We start from the raw sequence: 19,445 nt of genomic DNA, 5'->3' as shown, positions 1-19,445 counted from the left end.
GGACGAATTCTGGAATTGCTGCACTTCTCTCGCTTCGGTATCTGGTGACATTAGATAAGACAAGGGCATTGCAAGGACAAATTAGGAATGAATGGGGTGTCTCAGCCAATACCCAGGGATTTCCTTGGGTCCCTGGCCTGCTGGGAGAACCTATTTATTTGGGTGGAGTCAGGTGATCGGGGGTTCTGTGCCACCTGGACGGCTGTCTAGGTGGACGTGTGTTGTATTGCCCCGGGCTGCGAGGCCAGAAACCTAAGGTCTATCCCGGGGACATCTGGCTGCTATCTGAGAGCCTATCCAGAAGTAGTGCAGGGTTGGGACTGTGGGTATGTAGTCCAACCAAAAGTACCAGTTCTGCCAGCCAGGGAACCAATCTTGGTCAGAGGTAGAAGGAAAGCTGTCACCACTAAGGCTGGGTTCACACCTATGCGAATTGGATGTGGATTTCCTCACATCAAATTTGCATAGCAGGAGAAGGTGACTGGCTCTCTATGGAGTCGGTTCACATATCTCAGGGGGTGGCTGCGGAGTACACTGTGCGTCTTTAGCTCCATTTCAGGCAAAGTTTTGGCTCTGATTCGTCCCTGGAGCTGAGAATGGGGACACACAGCGTTCCTGTGGGATCTACAGCCGGTTCCAGTGTGAACCGGACCTTAGGGACCATCCACCTTGCTACCGGAGACCATTGTGAGTAAGCTGAGGACAGTACCAGAGAAGACTTCTCGCCAACCAGAGAAGACTTCTCACCAGCTGGGAACGGTGAAGAAGTGGGAAAGCGTCAGCAAGTGCCAAGTCAGGGACCCAGCGGGACATCAGAGGTGACGCTTGTGGAGTGCCAAGCCAAGGACCTAACATGTCAGCAAGGGTGAAGCCTGAGGAGTATCTGGAGTGCCAAGGCAGGGACCCAGCGTTGAAGCGGGGATGATGCTTGAGGAAGATACTGAGTGCTACAGTGGAAGAGCTCAGGGGATCCAGTGGCTTTTGGATCTGAAGTCTAGTGAAAGAGACTGGGAGCTCGTTGAGTGAAGACCCACAATCAGCGATGGTGGGGTAAAGAGAACTGTTCGTGTTGCAGATAGTTGAATACCTTTACCATTAGTAACTTCTACAAGATTGTTGCCATAGGAGACAGCAGTCCTACCTATACAGAAGTGGTGTCCGGCTGGAGTCCTTCACCTGTCTACCTATAGAAGTCTCGGACTCTGCCAATTAACATTGCATCTACCTAAGGGTGTCCTGGCCCTAACTCGCTCTCCCACAGTTCTGTTTAAGTAAAGCCCCGTACGCACGATCAGAAATTCTGCCAGCAAAAGTCCGATGAGAGCTTTTGGTCATAAATTCCGATCGTGTGTATGCTCCATCGGACCTTTGCTGGCTGAATTCCAGCCAGAAAAAGATTGAAAGCAGGTTCTCTATTTTTCGGTCGGAAAAAGTTCCGATTGGAAATTCTGATCGTCTGTACCAATTTTGACGTACAAAATTCCTACGCATGCTCGGAAACAATACGACGCATGCTCGGAAGCATTGAACTTCATTTTCTTGGCTCGTCGTAGTGTTGTACGTCACCGCGTTCTTGACGGTCGAAAGTTCAGAGAACTCTTGTGTGAGCGTGTGTATGCAAGCCGAGCTTGATTGGAATTCCCTCGGAAAAACCATCAAAGATTTTTCCGATGGAAATTCAGGGGCCCCGGGACTTTGCTACATTAACCACCTGCCAACCGCCGCACACCGATATACTGTACCTCGGCACAATGGCAGTGGTGGGCAAATGGGCATACCTGTATGTCCCCTTTAATTTGCGGGGCTAGTGTGCGCACGCCCATTGCATACAGCGTGACCGTGCCTGCAGGTCTCGATGTTCGCCGATCGTGTCACGGAGCCACAGAACGGGGAGATGCCTATGTAAACAAGGCATTTCCCCGTTCTGCCTAGCAACATGACAGAGATCTACTGCTCCCTGTCATCAGGAGCAGTGATCGCTGTCATATGTATAGTAGCCCACCCTCCCCACAGTTAGAATCACTCCCTAGGACACACATTTAACCATTGATCGCCCCCTAGTGTTTAACCCCTTCCCTGCCAGTGTCAATTTACACAGTAATCAGTGTCTATTTATAGCAGTGACCGCTGTATAAATGACAATGGTCCCAAAATAGTGTCAAAAGTGTCCGATGTGTCCGCCATAATGTCGCAGTCCTGTTAGAAATTCCAGATTGCCGCCATTACTAATAAAAAAAAAATAACAAAAATGCCATAAATCAATAACCTATTTTGTAGACGCTATAACTTTTGTGCAAACCAATCTATATAAGCTTGTTGCGATTTTTTTTTTTTTTTTTTTTACCAAAAATATGTAGAAGAATACGTATCGGCCTAAACTGAGAAAGAAATGTGCTTTTTTATATATTTTTAAGGGAAATTTATTATAGCAAAAAGTAAAAAATATTGAGTTTTTTTCAAAATTGTTGCTTTTTTTGTTTATAGCGCAAAAAATAAAAACAGCAGTGGCGATCAAATATCACCAAAAGAAAGCTCTATTTGTGGGAAAAAAATAACGTAAATTTTGTTTGGGAGCATTGTCGTACGACCGCGCAATTGTCAGTTCAGTAAAAGCGACGCAGTGCCGAATCGCGAAAAAGTGCTCTGGTCAGGAAGGGGGTAAAATCTTCCGGGGCGTGCATTAAGGTGACAAAACATTGGGGGTTTACAACCCCTTTAAAGCGGGAGTTCCGCCAAATTTCTTCTTTTTTTTTTTTTAACAAATACAAATACTGCAGCTGCTGACTTTTAAAATAAGGACCCTTCCTTGTCCAGGGCGTCTGTGATGTCGGCAGCCGAAGCCAATCTCTCCCTCGGCTCTCGGGTGGAGGCGCCACCATCTTTGGTAAGGGAATCGTCCGACTGTGTGTACAAGGGGGGCTTAGTGTATCCTTACTGTGGACGAGTGTGGGGTGTAACAAGATGGCGGCGACGGAACGTCACTTCCGTAGCAAACTGCGATGGGTCGCCGAATATGTCGTTAGACCCTGTCCCATTGTGCTCAAACGCAAACGTGAGCGCCTACGTAAGTCGCATATGAAAACAGTATTCAAACCACACATGTGAGGTATCGCCGCGATCGGTAGAGTGAGAGCAATAATTCTAACCCTAGACCTCCTCTGTAATGCAAAACATGCAACCGGTAGAATTTTTTAAACGTCACCTATGGAGATTTTTAAGGGTAATAGTTTGTTGCCATTCCATGAGTGGACGCAATTTTGAAGCGTGACATGTCGGGTATCAATTTATTCGGCATAACATTATCTTTCACAATATAGAAAGAAAATTGAGCTAACTTTACTGTGTTTGTAAGAAAGCTGCGCAAATACGGTGTGACAGAAAGTATTGCAACGACGGCCATTTTATTCTCTAGGGTGTTAGAAAAATATATATTTAAATATTTGGGGGTTCTCAGTAATTTTCTAGCAAAAAATGTTTTTTTTTAAACATTTTTAGTGTCAGAATAGGCCCGGTATGGAAGTGGTTAAAGTGTATTTTTTTTCTGAAGATTTGCGTTCGATAAACAACTGCGCAAATGTCGCTTGACATACATAATGGCGGCAGCCACCATTTTATTCTCCAGGGCCTCGGCTTTCATATATGTCACGTTTGCGGGTTCTGAATCATTTTCTAGCACAAGAATGATTATTTTAACATATATGTGAGAAAACAGACGAACTGGGCCGAAGACAAGGGTTTTATTTTCAGTAAAGGCAGGTTCGCTTTAAAAAACAGCGCTGACTGGTTGCTCTTGGTAACAGCTGCCGCTCAGTTCCCCGGATGTGAGGGGGGGGCACCAGGAACAGCGAGCACGTCTGTCCTCCCCTCCCACAATTCTCCGCCAATCCAGTAACGTAGGGGGCGGCAACGAGCCAATCAGACTAAAGAAGAGGCGGAGAGGGGCGTAGCCAGGTGGCCATCTATTGTACGGGAGGGGGGCGTGTGTGGATACATCGCGGCGGCGCAGGCTGAGGCAGTGGGCGTGGCCGGTCACCTAGCAGCGGGCCGTAGTGGAGATGGGAGGAACCTGTCAGACAGCAGCAGAGGAGGGGGCGGGGCCTGTCCCGCTCGGCAGTAGTAGCGGTATCGGCAGCCGGGGGATGAGTGCAGGAGGAGCCTCCCCGCCAGGACTACAGCTCCCGGCAACCCCCGCGGCGAGGACGGCCAGGGACATGGCGGACGTGCCCCCGTTCATGCTGGGGAGGCCCCGCTTCGGGCAGGTGAGTGAGATAAGGGGGCGCCGCTGTCACTTCGGGGAACGGGGGCGCGCCGGTAGTGTGGGGCGCGTGCCCTGTGTTGTGCCGGTCGGCTCCGCCCCCGCGTCTTTTAGTCTGTGCCCTCTTATTGGCCGGGGGAGTTGTCAGTCACGAGCTGGGCGGGAACACGGTGGGCGAAGGACGAGTGAGGATTGGAGGGCTGAGACTGGTGTGGGCGGGGTTTGCTGAAGGGGGCGTGGAAATGTCACTGACTGCTATAGAGGCGTATATAGAGGAGCTCTGTGTTCCATAGAGGTGTATATACACCCTACAGAGGAGGTCTGTATTCAGAGGTGTATATACACCATACACAGGAGGTCTGTATTCTATAGAGGTGTATATACACCCTGCACAGGAGGTCTGTATTCTATAGAGGTGTATATACACCCTACACAGGAGGTCTGTATTCTATAGAGGTGTATATACACCCTGCACAGGAGGTCTGTATTCTATAGAGGTGTATATACACCCTACACAGGAGGTCTGTATTCTATAGAGGTGTATATACACCCTGCACAGGAGGTCTGTATTCTATAGAGGTGTATATACACCCTACACAGGAGGTCTGTATTCTATAGAGGTGTATATACACCCTACACAGGAGGTCTGCATTCCATAGAGGTGTATATACACCCTGCACAGGAGGTCTGTATTCTATAGAGGTGTATATACACCCTACAGAGGAGATCTGGGTCCTATAGAGGTGTATATACACCTTACACAGGAGGTCTGGGTCCTATAGAGGTGTATATACACCCTACAGAGATCTGGGTCCAATAGAGGTGTATATACACCCTACTGAGGAGATCTGGGTCCCATAGAGGTGTGTATACACCATAAAAAGGAGATCTGGTTCCCATAGATGTGTATATACACCCTACAGAGATCTGGTTCCCATAGAGGTGTATATACAACCTACAGAGGAGATCTGGTTCCCATAGAGGTGTATATACATCCTATAGAGGTGTACAGTGAGAAAAAAAAATAGATCCCCTGATGATTTTGTACGTTTGCCCACTGATAAAGAAATGATCAGTCTATGATTTTATTGATCGGTTTATTTCAACAGTGAGAGACAGAATAACAACAAAAATATCCAGAAAAATGCATTTAAAAAAAAGTTATAAATTGATTTGCATTTTAGTGAGTGAAATAAGTATTTGATCCCCTATCAATCAGCAAGATTTCTGGCTCCCAAGGGTCTTCTATGCAGGTAAAGAGCTGAGATTAGGAGCACTCCCTTAAAAGGAGTGCTCCTAATCTCAGCTTGTTACCTGTATAAAAAGACACCTGTTCATAGAAGCAATCAATCAATCAGATTCCAATCTCTCCACCATGGCCAAGACCAAAGAGCTGTCCCAGGATGTCAGGGACAAGGTTGTAGACCTACACAAGGCCGGAATGGGCTACAAGACCACCTCCAAGCAGCTTGGTGAGAGGGTGACAACAGTTGGTGCGATTATTCGCAAATGGAAGAAACACAAAATAACTGTAACTCTCCCTCTGTCTGGGGCTCCGTGCAACATCTCACCTCGTAGAGTTTCATTGATCATGAGAACGGTGAGGAATCAGCCCAGAACTACACGGGAGACTCTTATCAATGATCTCAAGGCAGCTGGGACCATAGTCACCAAGAAATCACTGTGAAGGACTGAAATCCTGCAGCACCTGCAAGGTCCCCCTGCTCAAGAAAGCGCATGTACAGGTCCGTATGAAGTTTGCTAATGAACATCTGAATGGAGAACTGGGCGAAAGTGTTGTGATCAGATGAGATCAAAATCGAGCTCTTTGACATCAACTCAACTCACCGTGTTTGGAGGAGGAGGAATGCGGCCTATGACCCCGAGAACACCATCCCCACCATCAAACATGGAGGTGGAAACATTATGCTTTGGGGTTTTTTTTTTTCTGCCAAGGGGACAACTTAACCGCATCAAAGGGACTATGGACTGGGCCATGTACCATCAATTGTTGGGTGAGAACCTCCTTCTCTCAGCCAGGGCATTGAAAATGGGTCATGGAGGGGTATTCCAGCATGTCAATGACCCAAAACACACGTTGAGGTCCTGGAGTGGCCTTAATCCCATAGAAAATATGTGGAGGGAGCTGAAGGTTCGAGTTACCAAATGTCAGCCTCAAAACCTTAATGACTTGGAGAGGATCTGCAAATAGGAGTGGAACAAAATCCCTCCGGAGATGTGGGCCAACCTGGTGGCCAACTACAAGAAACGTCTGACCTCTGTGATTGCCAACAAGGGTTTTGCCACCAAGTACTAAGTCATGTTTTGCGAAGGGATCAAATACTTATTTTACTCATTAAAATGCAAATCAATTTATAACTTTTTTGAAATGCGTTTTTCTGGATGTTTTTGTTGTTATTCTGTCTCCTCACTGTTATAATAAACCGACCAATAAAATTATAGACTGATCATTTATTTGTCAGTGGGCAAATGTAGAAAATCAGCAGGGGAGCAATTACTTTTTTTTCCTTGCTGTATATACACCCTACAGAGGAAATCTGGGTCCCATAGAGGTGTATATACACCCTACAGAGGAGCTCTGGGTCCCGTTGAGGTGTATATACACCCTACAGAGGAAATCTGGGTCCCATAGAGGTGTATATACACCCTACAGAGGAGATCTGGGTCCCATAGAGTTGTGTATACACCCTACAGAGGAGCTCTGGGTCCCGTTGAGGTGTATATACATCCTACAGAGGAGATCTGGGTCCCATAGAGGTGTATATACACCCTACAGAGGAGATCTGGGTCCCATAGAGTTGTGTATACACCCTACAGAGGAGCTCTGGGTCCCGTTGAGGTGTATATACATCCTACAGAGGAGATCTGGGTCCCATAGAGGTGTATATACATCCTACAGAGGAGATCTGGGTCCCATAGAGGTGTATATACCCCCTACAGAGGAGATCTGGGTCCCATAGAGGTGTATATACACCCTACAGAGGAGATCTGGGTCCCATAGAGGTGTATATACACCCTACAGAGGAGATCTGGGTCCCATAGAGGTGTGTATACACCCTACAGAGGAGATCTGGGTCCCATAGAGGTGTATATACACCCTACAGAGGAGATCTGGGTCCCATAGAGGTGTATATACACCCTACAGAGGAGATCTGGGTCCCATAGAGGTGTATATACACCCTACAGAGGAGATCTGGGTCCCATAGAGGTGTGTATACACCCTACAGAGGAGATCTGGGTCCCATAGAGGTGTATATACACCCTACAGAGGAGATCTGGGTCCTATAGAGGTGTGTATACACCCTACAGAGGAGCTCTGGGTCCCATAGAGGTGTGTATACACCCTACACAGGAGATCTGGGTCCATAGAGGTGTATATACATCCTACAGAGGAGATCTGGGTCCCATAGAGGTGTGTATACACCCTACAGAGGAGATCTGGGTCCCATAGAGGTGTGTATACACCCTACAGAGGAGATCTGGGTCCCATAGAGGTGTATATACACCCTACAGAGGAGATCTGGGTCCCATAGAGGTGTATATACACCCTACAGAGGAGATCTGGGTCCCATAGAGGTGTGTATACACCCTACACAGGAGATCTGGGTCCATAGAGGTGTATATACACCCTACAGAGGAGATCTGGGTCCCATAGAGGTGTGTATACACCCTACACAGGAGATCTGGGTCCCATAGAGGTGTATATACACCCTACAGAGGAGATCTGGGTCCTGTCAAGAGTAATGACATGGAGATCTTGCTGGCAGGTTCCACCGAGGAGATAGTAGAAGACCCAATCCACCAGACACTGTCCATTATGGAAATCTCACTTCTGGGGGGTTGATCCTTTAAGTCTCGCTCCTCGTAGGAACACGGAATTGTAGGGCTCATGACTGAAGGTGTGTGGGATCTCTCGGAGTTTCCTCTAGCTACCATTCTGTGTCTTCAGACAGGTCTTATTTCAGACACTTTTGGCCCCAAGGCTTTCGGATCGTCTTGTGATGGTTTCTCCGCCCCGGTTGTCCTCTGTACAGCGTAGACTTTATAGAAAGCTATAAAATACCAGTTTGTGGAGCTATAAACCAGTAAAGTCTGTTACTAATTAGATGTGCTTCAATTGAGCTTCTCTGTGGATTGTAAACAGGCTTAAAGTGTACATTTCCTGACCTATAACGCATTAAACTGGCACCGCTGTCTTCTACAGCAGGGGTGTCAAACTTTATTCAATCACTCGCCATGTCAGCATTATGGTTGCCCTCAAAAAGACATTTATCTCAAAGAGTAGATGTCCAGATCACCTCCACCATTATAAACCTCACCTTGTGCTGTGGCTGGAAAGAAGCTGGAGGGGGAGCTGGGAAGTAGTGCATGGTCTGGAGGAGGACCAGAGAAGTGCTGGAGTCAACTGAATGGTGGGACCAGGGGAAGCAGAGATGAGGGGATGCTGAGGCTGCATAAAGAGTTGCAGGATCTGGTGGAGGAGTTCTGTCCTCTCTGGTGCCTACTGTGGACGGGGGTGGAGGGGGGAGCTGGGAAGCAGAAAGTACAAGGACTGGAAGAGGACTGGAGTTAGCTGCTGTAGTCTGCTGAATGCTGAGACCAGGGGAATCTGAGATGAGGGGGTGCTTCTGGCTCTGGGGGCACCTGAGCTGAGATCTGGGGGCACCTGAGCCGAGACACAGCTCCATGTATCCATTCAGGATACACGGAGCTGTGGCTCGGCTTAGGTGCCCCCCCCCCTCAGGTGCGCTTCGGCCTCATCCCCTTTCTCTCTCCTGATTGGCTAACTGAGTTTGCTTGCCAGCAGAACCATTAAATGATTACAAAACCATCAGTGTGACCGTCCTCCCAAGGTCCTTTTTGACTGGTGACCCAAGCCCACTTTTGGTATAGCCTCAAGGGTTGCTATTTCCTAACCACTTGCCGCCCGCCCACCGCCAAATGACGGAGGGACGGTGTGGCTCTCGTTCTGGGTGGACGTCATATGACGGCGCACCCAAACGGGTGTGGGGGTGTGCAGCATTTGCGGCTCCTTAACCATGTGATCACGTGTGTCTAATAACAGCCGTCACAAGTAAATACAGGAAGTTCCGGTAATCGGCTCTCCTCTCCTCACACAGAGTGTGTAGCAAGGAGAGCCGATCAGCGCCATCTCCTCGCAGGGGGCACCAAAACAGGTAATCTGATCATCGGTGCCCCGATTACAAAAAAGCACAACCAATGGCAGCAGTCCGTGCCTATTAGTGATGCCCGTCAGGACTGCCCACCAGTTACAGTAATCCGTGCCCATTAGTGATGCCTGTCAGTGCTGCTGACTATATAGATAGTCTCTTGGGTGTCAAACTAAGCTATTGGGACCCACTTTTTTTTTTTTTTTTTTTTTTTTTTTTTTAACATATAAAATATATATATATATATATATATATATATATATATTTTTTTTTTTTTGTTACCTCCCCGCTCTATATGAGAAAATAATTTTCACCTAAAAATTATATTGAAATGAAACAAGTAATGGTGAGAAAATACATAAAGAGTGAAAACTGAATTATTGGTGGCCAGTGGAGAAGGGCCCCTTATGTTTTATGGTTCAAGGGTGAAGGACCCTATTACACTGGTGACCAGGACATAGAATGCCCCTTTTTTTTTTTTTTTTGGAGGTCAGTAGAAAGAAATGGCCCGGTACATTGGTGGTTAGTGGAAAGAATACTGCTTGCATTGGGGATCAATAGGGAAGAATTGGCAGTGCATTGGTGGTCAGTGGGAAGAATGTTGCTTACGTTGGGGATCGTGGGAAAGAGTGGCCCAGTATGTTGGTGGTCAGTGGAACGACTGACCATTTATATTTGGGGGACAGTGGGAGAATGGCCAGCGTAATTGGTGATCAGTGAGAAGAATGCTGGAATATATTGTGGGGTCTTTGTGAAGATTGCCCTGATACTTTTGGGGTCTTTTTAGAATAATGCCATCCTTCTAGAGAGCTATAAAGATAATTAGTGACTGTGGTTACTTACCTGAGAGACAATAGTACAGGCTTCTTCTGGTTGACTGTGGTCACTTACCTGAGAGATAATAGTACAGGCTTCTTCTGGGTGACCGTGGTCACTTACCTATGAGACAATAGTACAGGCTTCTTCTGGGTGACCGTGGTCACTTACCTGAGAGACAATAGTACAGGCTTCTTCTGGGTGACCGTGGTCACTTACCTGAGAGACAATAGTACAGGCTTCTTCTGGTTGACTTTGGTTACTTACCTGAGAGACAATAGTACAGGCTTCTTCTGGGTGACCGTGGTCACTTACCTGAGAGACAATAGTACAGGCTTCTTCTGGTTGACTTTGGTTACTTACCTGAGAGACAATAGTACAGGCTTCTTCTGGGTGACCGTGGTCACTTACCTGAGAGACAATAGTACAGGCTTCTTCTGGTTGACTTTGGTTACTTACCTGCGAGACAATAGTACAGGCTTCTTCTGGTTTTCAACTAATGTTGGTTGTAACCTGTCAAAATGTGGAAAATGTCAAGGGATATGAATACTTTTTTTCAAGGCACTGTGAATACCTTTTTGTGTCCACACAGTAATCCTGTCCATTGTGGCTCCCAGAAAATAAATGAAAGTTCCCCCGGGGCCCCATCAGTTCAGCAGCAGGGCCCGGGGATAGAGAGGGGACTGTTTCCTAATTTTTTTGTTAGGAAGTAAAATAGTGTTTCATGATGCGGCTCCCAACAATGAAATGATAGCTCCGGCCTGCCCTGGCAGATCGATTTTATAGAAGGGGCTGGCATGGAACTTTCATTGTCTGTCTGGAGCCGCGGCATTGGAGGATTAGTCCGCCTAATCCTGAAAAATGATTACGTAGTCCCCTCTCTGTCCTCAACCCCTGACTCTGAACTGATGATGCCCAGGGAACTCTTATTACTAGGAGCTATGGCCCATGAGATTACTTTGCATGTACCCACAGGTATTGAAAGAGTCCCCGCTCTGCCCCCCCCCACCTAAACTGATGGGGCCCAGGCCAGGTACAGAAGGGGTTCTTAACCCCCCCCCCCCCCCTTTCATTGGTGGCCCTTAGTAGCAGAGGTTACCCTCAGTGCAGCTTAACATTTTTAAAATGTTATCTCTTCAAAGTCTTCACATAAATTCTTGAGCCTTCTTATTGATCCTTTAACATGGCCGTATTTACCAGTCGGGGAGCAGAAGGAGGCGGAGCTGAACTTGGCTTTTTTTTTTTTTTTACATAAGTTGTATTTTGCCTCTCTAAATGTACTGCTTGCTTTGGCTTTTCAATGAAAACTTTCTGCTTTCCCCCCTTTTTTTTTTTTGTATGGTTGAAAGCACAAAACATTTTATAGGCTGCACAACTACCCCCAACAAATGTGGCAGTTTCTGTAAAGGTTGGGTTACTTTTACAGTGTTAACCTAAAGAAAAAAAAAAAAGATCCTGTTCCTATCAAGCATGTTATTTGCCCCTTTCTATCACCTGAAATACCTGGCTGATCCTGCTTGGTTCTGCCTCCCTGCCCCCCCCCCCCCAGTGACCATGGGTTATCATGGCTGCTGAGCCCTGACACTGTGGTCAGTTTACATGCCTGCGTCATCCACAGCTCTGCTGTCTCTCCTCTGTCCTCTCCCCCCCTCCTCTCTCTGCCTGTCAGCTCCTTGTCTACCCCTCCCCTCCCCTCCTGCTGCTGAAATTACTGTTACATTTTTACAGTATCTTCTCTTATTTATTATGTAATTTGCTCTGTGTCTGTGCCTTCTAAAAATAAAAAATGCAGCTATATACCTGATTTCAGAGTGCCGATCACGTGACCCACCGCCTCTCTCCTCCTCCTCCTCCTCCTCCTCTCCTGAATGGAACCAGCGGGGAATCCTCTGGCCCGCCCATTGCAGCTGTCAGACTGAGAGAGGAGAGAGGCGGTGGGTCACGTGTGGGCCTACAGGCACTCTGAAATTAGGAATATATCTGCATTTTTTTTTTTTTTTTTTATAAGGCACAGACACAGGGCAGATTACATTAATAAATAAGAGAAGATACTGTAAATTTTACTTAGTGGGTTAACAACCACTCTAACATAGTCCCGCTTGTATAATTGGCTGTATGACATTAAAGTTACCCCGACATTTCATATTGGTGATGTGTCTGCTGTACCATGTACTTGTGTTTAAAAAGTATCCTTTCTCTTTGCATTGCTTCCTTTGTGTGAAATACCTGGTGATCCTGCCAGACTCCCTATTTCAAACTGACCAGGCTAGGCATGAGAGCACATCCATCCCAGTGTGGTCAGTTTTCTGGCTGTGCTGAGATCACAGCCTGCCTGTCCTCCAGCGGTAGCCACCTGCCAACCACAGTAAATTTTCTGCAAGCGGGCAGCAGGTACACGCACATGTATGTGATCACCCTGCGTCTGGGTTTGGGGCATGTACGAGCTTGTACTTCGTGCCAACCCATGCTGCGATTGGAGTTTAGCAGCTGATTTCGGCCAATGATTTCAGCTGAAATCACCTGATCGGCTGTATCCAATCACACACAGAACTTGCATGTACTGTGAACAGCGAACTGGCTGTTTCTTCTCCCTGAAAAACAGGGAGAAAAAACAGCCAGATAGTAAAGTAAATGCAGCATACATTACACTTGTTAGGCGTACAGTTAATCCCTTGATTGCCCTTAGATGTTACATAGTTAGGTTGAAAAAAAAAAAAAAATATTAATAAAATAACCCCTTCCCAGCCAGTGTCATTAGTACAGTGACAGTGTATAGTGTTATCGCTGATCACTGTATTAGTGTCAGTTAGTGACCCCCCCCGCAGACAGTGTTTGTTCGTGCCAGATTTCCCGCCACCTTATCACAGACCCACTGTACAGTAAGTCGCTGATCACCACCATTACAGCATGGTGTCATAGCTGTGTAAATTCCAGTATGTATATACAGTATCTCACAAAATTAAGTACACCCCTCACATTTTTGTAAATATTTTATTCTATCTTCTCATGTGACAACACTGAAGAAATGACACTTTCCTACAATGTAAAGTAGTGATTGTACAGCTTGTATAACAGTGTAAATGTAGCTGTCTCCTCAAAATAACACAACACACAGCCATTAATGTCTAAACAAAAGTGAGTACACCCCTAAGTGAAAATGCCCAAGTTGGGCTCAATTAGCCATTTTTCCTCCCCGGTGTCATGTGACTCGTTAGTGTTACAAGGTCTCAGGTGTGAATGGGGAGCAGGTGTGTTAAATTTGGTGTTATCGCTCTCACTCTCTCATACTGGTCACTGGAAGTTCAACATGGCACCTCACAGCAAAGAACTCTCTGAGGATCTGAAAAAAAAGAATTGTTGCTCTACATAAAGATGGCCGAGGCTATAAGAAGATTGCCAAGACCCTGAAACTGAGCTGCAGCATGGTGGCCAAGACCATACAGCAGTTTAACAGGACAGGTTCCACTCAGAACAGGCCTCGCCATGGCGACTGAAGAAGTTGAGTGCACGTGCTCAGCGTCATATCCAGAGGTTGTCTTTGAGAAATTAGATGTATGAGTGCTGCCAGCATTGCTGCAGAGGTTGAAGGGGTGGGGGGGTCGGCCTGTCAGTGCTCAGACCATACTCCACACGCTGCATCAAATTGGTCTGCATGGCTGTCGTCCCAGAAGGAAAACTCTTCTAAAGATGATGCACAAGAAAGCCTGCAAAGGGTTTGCTGGAGACAAGCAGACTAAGGACAAGAATTACTGGAACCATGTCCTGTGGTCTGATGAGACCAAGATAAACTTATTTGGCTCAGATGGTGACAAGTGTGTGTGGTGGCAACCAGGTGAGGAGTACAAAGACAAGTGTGTCTTGCCTACAGTCAAGCATGGTGGTGGGAGTGTCATGGTCTGGGGCTGCATGAGTGCTGCTGGCACTGGGGAGCTACAGATCTTTGAGGGAACCATGAATGCAACATGTACTGTGACATACTGAAGCAGAGAAATGATCCCCTCCCTTCAGAGACTGGGCCACAGGGCAGTATTCCAACATAACAACCCCAAACACACCTCCAAGACGACCACTGCCTTGCTAAAGATAAAGAAGCTGAGGGTAAAGGTGATGGACTGACCAAGCATGTCTCCAGACCTAAACCCTATTGAGCATCTGTGGGGCATCTTCAAACTGAAGGTGGAGGAGCACAAGGTCTCCAACATCCACCAGCTCTGTGATGTCATCATGGAGGAGTGGCAGAGGACTCCAGTGGCAACCTGTGAAGCTCTGGTGAACTCCATGCCCAAGAGGGTTAAGGCAGTGCTGGAAAATAATGGTGGCCACGCAAAATATTGTCATTTTGGGCCCAATTTGGACATTTTCACTTAGAGGTGTACTCACATTTGTTGCCAGCAGTTTAGACATTAATGGCTGTGCGTTGAGTTATTTTGAGGGGACAGCAAATTTACACTGTTATACAAGCTGTACACTCACTACTTTACATTGTAGAAAGTGTCATTTCTTCAGTGTTGTCACATGAAAAGATATAATAAAGTGTTTACAAAAATGTGAGGTGTGTTCTCACTTTTGTGAGATACTGTGTGTGTGTGTGTGTATACTGTATTAAGGATAAAACAAAGTCCACGTATTCCTTTTTGGCCCCTCCCATGACCAACCTCTACCATCCTTCCTTTCATTGGTGGTCAGTGGCAGTGGTGTCCAAACTACAGACCATGGGCCAGATCCGCATCTCTGCCCTTTGCTTGCCTTTTATCTGGCCCTTGGGGTACTATTCCTCATGCTGATACAAGACACTAATAACAAGGACAATAACATAACAAGTGGACACTATTCCTCCCACTGATATGATACCAATGATGGGGTGGGAAGGGGATCACTGCTCTGGGTGGAAATGTGGGTCTAGAACTCTCCTGGGAACTGGAACAACAGGGGTCGGCTATGCATATAGCAACATGAGGCAAAAAGGAAGTTCTGGACAGCCGCACTCCGGAATATAGCCTTTATTTGTAAAATGTCAAACAGATACAAGCCACAGCAGAAAAAAGGGGACAAACGAGCTGACGCGTTTCACACTTAACAGTGCTTAGTCATAGCTCATAGCTGATACCAATGATGGGGCACTATCCCTTACACCAATACCAATGATGGAGCACTATTCCTCCCACTGATGCCAATGATGAGGCACTATTCCTCCCGCTGATACCAATGATGGGGCACTATCCCTTACACCAATACCAATGATGGGGCACTATTTCTCCCACTGACATCAGTGATGGGGCACGATTCCTCCCACTGATACTAATAATGGTGTACTATTCCTCCCACTCATATCAATGATAGGACACTCTTCCTCCCGCTGATGCCAATCATTGGTATCAGCGGGAGGAATAATGCCCCATTACCAGTATCAGTGGGAGGAATAGTGTCCACTTGTTATGTCAGTGGGAAGATTATTCCCCCGGTACTAGCGGGAGGAATAGTGCCCCATCATTCCTCAACACTATTCCTCCGACTGATACCAATGATGGGGCACTATTCCTTCATCTGTCCACCAAGCCCGATGCATTGCTTCCTTCCACTGATGCCAGGACATTTTCTACTGGTCACAATCTGCTTCCACCCCTACATCCCAAAGTCTGAAGGACAGTAAACTGGGCTGTTGTTTGGAGAATGGGAAGAATGACCAGTTACATTTTGGGGTCAGTGGAAAGATTGCTTTTGGTCTGTAAGAACTATTATTATTATTAATAATATTATTATACAGGATTTATATAGCGTCAACAGTTTGCACAGTGCTTTACAATCTAAAGGGTGACAGTAGCGTTACAATACAATAAAATACAAGAGGGTTAAGAGGGCCCTGCTCATAAGAGCTTAGGCTTCCTAAGGTGGCCAGAGAAGGAGATAGCCAGACAAATTGAGGTAGAGAGTTCCAGAGGATGGGAGAATTCCCGGAGACCATGATGAGAGGAGGAAATGAGAGCTAGAGAGCAGAAAGTCTTGGGAGGAGAGGAGAGGAGGATTTGGGTGACATTTGGAGACAAGATTGGTGATGTAGCTCGAGGCAGAGTTGTGAATGCCTTTATATGTATTAACATTTTTTTTATTAATTCTCCACTGGAAGCCAGTGGAGGGCTTGGCGGGGAGGATTGGCAGACGCTGAGTGGTTGGTAAGGTAGATGAGTCTAGCAGCAACATTCATGATGGACTGAAGAAGGGATAGCCTATAGAGAGATGGGCGAGAGATAAGATGAGATAAGGGAGTTGTCAGAAACCATGAATCAGATTGAGACAGCAGTACAGTTAAATCATACTTGTTTAATAATAGAAAAGGGTAAACGGAGTAAGCGTAGTCAAAACATAGCCAGAGTTCAGGAACCGGAACGGTTAGTCAGATAAGCCAAAACGTCAGGGAGCCAGAGATGAGCGTAGTAGAACAGCAAGCAGGATCTGGAGCCAGAAGGAATGACAGCCAAGCGCCTTTAACAGGAACACAGGAGAGCGTCTCTAGAGATGTGACCAAGGTGAAGGCAGAGATCATCTGGGCTGGACGGCTTAAGTAGGCAGGACTGACGAGCAGGATATCATCAACAGGTGAGTCACTGTGGAGAAATAGGAGCTGGCAATTAGCCGACAGCTGAGCAGCCAGCTTTGAGAAGGAAAGGCTGAACCCGGCCCTGACAGGAGTGAATGAGCATCTTGGTGGTTTTTATTTAGTTAAAAAGGGTCAAATGTTAGAGATTATGGAGGTGAAGTCTACAGCTTTTGGCAGTGATTGGATTTGGGGCTGAAAGGACCAGGATTACACCTAGCACCCTGGTGTGAGTGGAGGAGCTGATGGTTGTCTTATTGATCATGATGGAGAAGTCAGAGAGACGGGGAAAGAGCACGGGGGGAATATTACAAGCTCAATTTTGGAAAGATTTATTTTGAGGAAGTGATGCGACATCCATACTGATATGTTAGCATTCCCCAATATTTTGGGTTGGCCCCGACAGAGCTCTGTCTGGGATTACAGGAATAGACAGAAGGATCTGAGGCAGACTACATCCACAGAAGATCTGTGGTTAATTCCCCAAGATGCTTGGAACAACCTTCCTACCGAGGTCCTTCACAAACTGTGTGCAAGTCTACCTAGAAGAAGGCAAATGGTAGTTAGACCAACATTGATTTGTTTTGGATTTCTCTTCTATTCATTTACTTCCATTTTTGTCAAGTGATACAACAAAATTGTTAACACTTCTATTGCTCAAAGCATTCTTCATTTACAGCAATTTTCACACTGGCCTAAAACCTTTGCACAGTACTCTATATACTGTATATTATGCCACTCAACATAAAATAAATGGATCCGTAGACCGAGCACTATCCTTTCAGTTATGAACTCCCATTTTTGTGATCACCGTGACAGCCAATCAAAATGGTCATGTGATCAGGAAGTCTTTCTTGCTCCCCAGTACACCATAGATCCGTTGGCACGTGGGCATTGAGATCCACCTGCCCCGATACATCAGGTGGTTTTTAAGAGGTTAAACTGAGAGACTGCTACCATAAAATTTTCTTTTATACAGCTTGAGAATTTGTCCTATGGCAATAAATTGTCCAAAACACTGAGGCTGGGTATACACTATTGGAATTAGACTGGCTCTCATTGGAGCCGGTTCACATATCTCGGCTGCGGTTCTGGTGGGAATCTGGACAGGAGTCCTGTGTGCCTTTTGGTTGACTTCAAGTCTAAATTCAGACCTGAAATGGTGAACCAGGATGCACTGGATCCAGGGCCGTCTTTAATATTGATTGGACCCAGGGCAAAACATTTTTTGGGGGGGCCCCCTTCCCCCATGTAATTTCACTCTCCACCTTCTCTGAGACATAAAATAAATAGCAGCTAGACTTAAAATCAGTTTACTGTATCAGATCAGGCAACGATTGCGATTGGTTGCCAGAGGTTACAGCATATCATTACTGCTTACTGACTGGTTGCTAGAGGTTACAGCACACATTATGGCTCACTAATTTGCTGCTAGAGGTTACAGCACATGATTTCTGCTTGTTGATTGGTTGCTAGAGGTTACTGTACAGTAATACTGCTCACTGATTGGTTGCTAGAGGTTACAGCACATCATCTCTTCACTGCAGGGGGGCATGATCTACATATGAATGTCACTTTTCTTTACATATCAATGCCACCGGTCACAGCTATTTATATATGAATGCCGCCATATTTACATATGAATGCCGGTTATTTACATGTAAACACAGGATCTGCAGGTGAGTCATCTGTACACAACAATAGGGCAGAGCTGTGCAGCATTAGTAGCAGCACTTCACACTGAGATATCAGGACACAACACAGGACTAAAACTTCAAAGGATGAGGGAAATTAAACTGGGATAGTTGGCAAGTATGAAGCAGCTGCTTTGGGCCCCACAACAATGACAGGGCCCAGGGCAACTGCCCCTTTTGCCTGCCTTAAAGACGGCCCTGACTGGACCCCTGCTGTGAGCCACATGCAGTGATAGTGTGAACCCAGCCTCAGGCTTCAAAGCAGATCCAACCCATGATGTTTCCTCCACCATCTTTTACGGTTGTGATGAAGTTTTGGTCCACCAAAATACTTTTGTTTTCTCATTGTTCCCCCAATAATATTGACTTTTATGCCGCGTACACACGGTCAGATTGTCGCGGAAAATGTTTGATGGGAGCTTTTTGTCGGAAATTTCCGCCCGTGTGTAGGCTCCATCGGACCATTTTCTATCGGAATTCCGACACACGGAATTTGAGATCTGGATCTCAAATTTTCCGATAACAAAAACCATTGTTGGAAATTCCGATGGTGTGTACACAAGTCTGACGCACAAAGTTCCAAGCATGTTTGGGAGTTAAGCAGAAGAGCCGCACTGGCTATTGAACTTCACTTTCTCGGCTCGTCATGCATCAGCACGTTCTCGACGTTCGGAATTTTTCCGACAACATTGTGTGACCGTATGACCATATAGCTTTTTAGGATACCAAGTGTGAAGTCTATCTGGGTGGGGGACTAAACATACTCTGCAATAAAAATGACACCTTGATCCAGCCCCGATATACTTGTGTTGGGTCCACCATTTGATGAGCGCTCTCCTTTAATGCAGACCATATACTGCGTCTTCCTGATTCGCACCAGCAGTGAAGGGGTGTAT

At 46.4% G+C, this 19,445-nt stretch overlaps 1 protein-coding gene across 1 annotated transcript in view; it reads left to right on the top strand.

Moving 5' to 3' along the window:
• The first annotated feature begins 3,990 nt into the window (after positions 1-3,990).
• The window catches only part of SFXN5 (sideroflexin 5), a 447,465-nt gene continuing 432,010 nt past the window's right edge, over positions 3,991-19,445 (top strand). Inside the window, exon 1 of the mRNA XM_077478081.1 lies at positions 3,991-4,259. Within this exon, the coding sequence (XP_077334207.1) occupies positions 4,056-4,259 (204 nt within the window). The 5' untranslated portion in view covers positions 3,991-4,055. The remainder of the gene's footprint in view (positions 4,260-19,445) is intronic.

This window comes from Lithobates pipiens, unplaced genomic scaffold, assembly GCF_037356315.1.
Source record: "Lithobates pipiens isolate NorthernLeopardFrog02 unplaced genomic scaffold, aLitPip1_a1.2 Scaffold_13, whole genome shotgun sequence".
Classification (NCBI taxonomy): domain Eukaryota; kingdom Metazoa; phylum Chordata; class Amphibia; order Anura; family Ranidae; genus Lithobates; species Lithobates pipiens.
The sequence above is the reverse complement of the archived record's forward strand: the minus strand, read 5'-3'. Positions and strand labels throughout refer to the sequence as shown.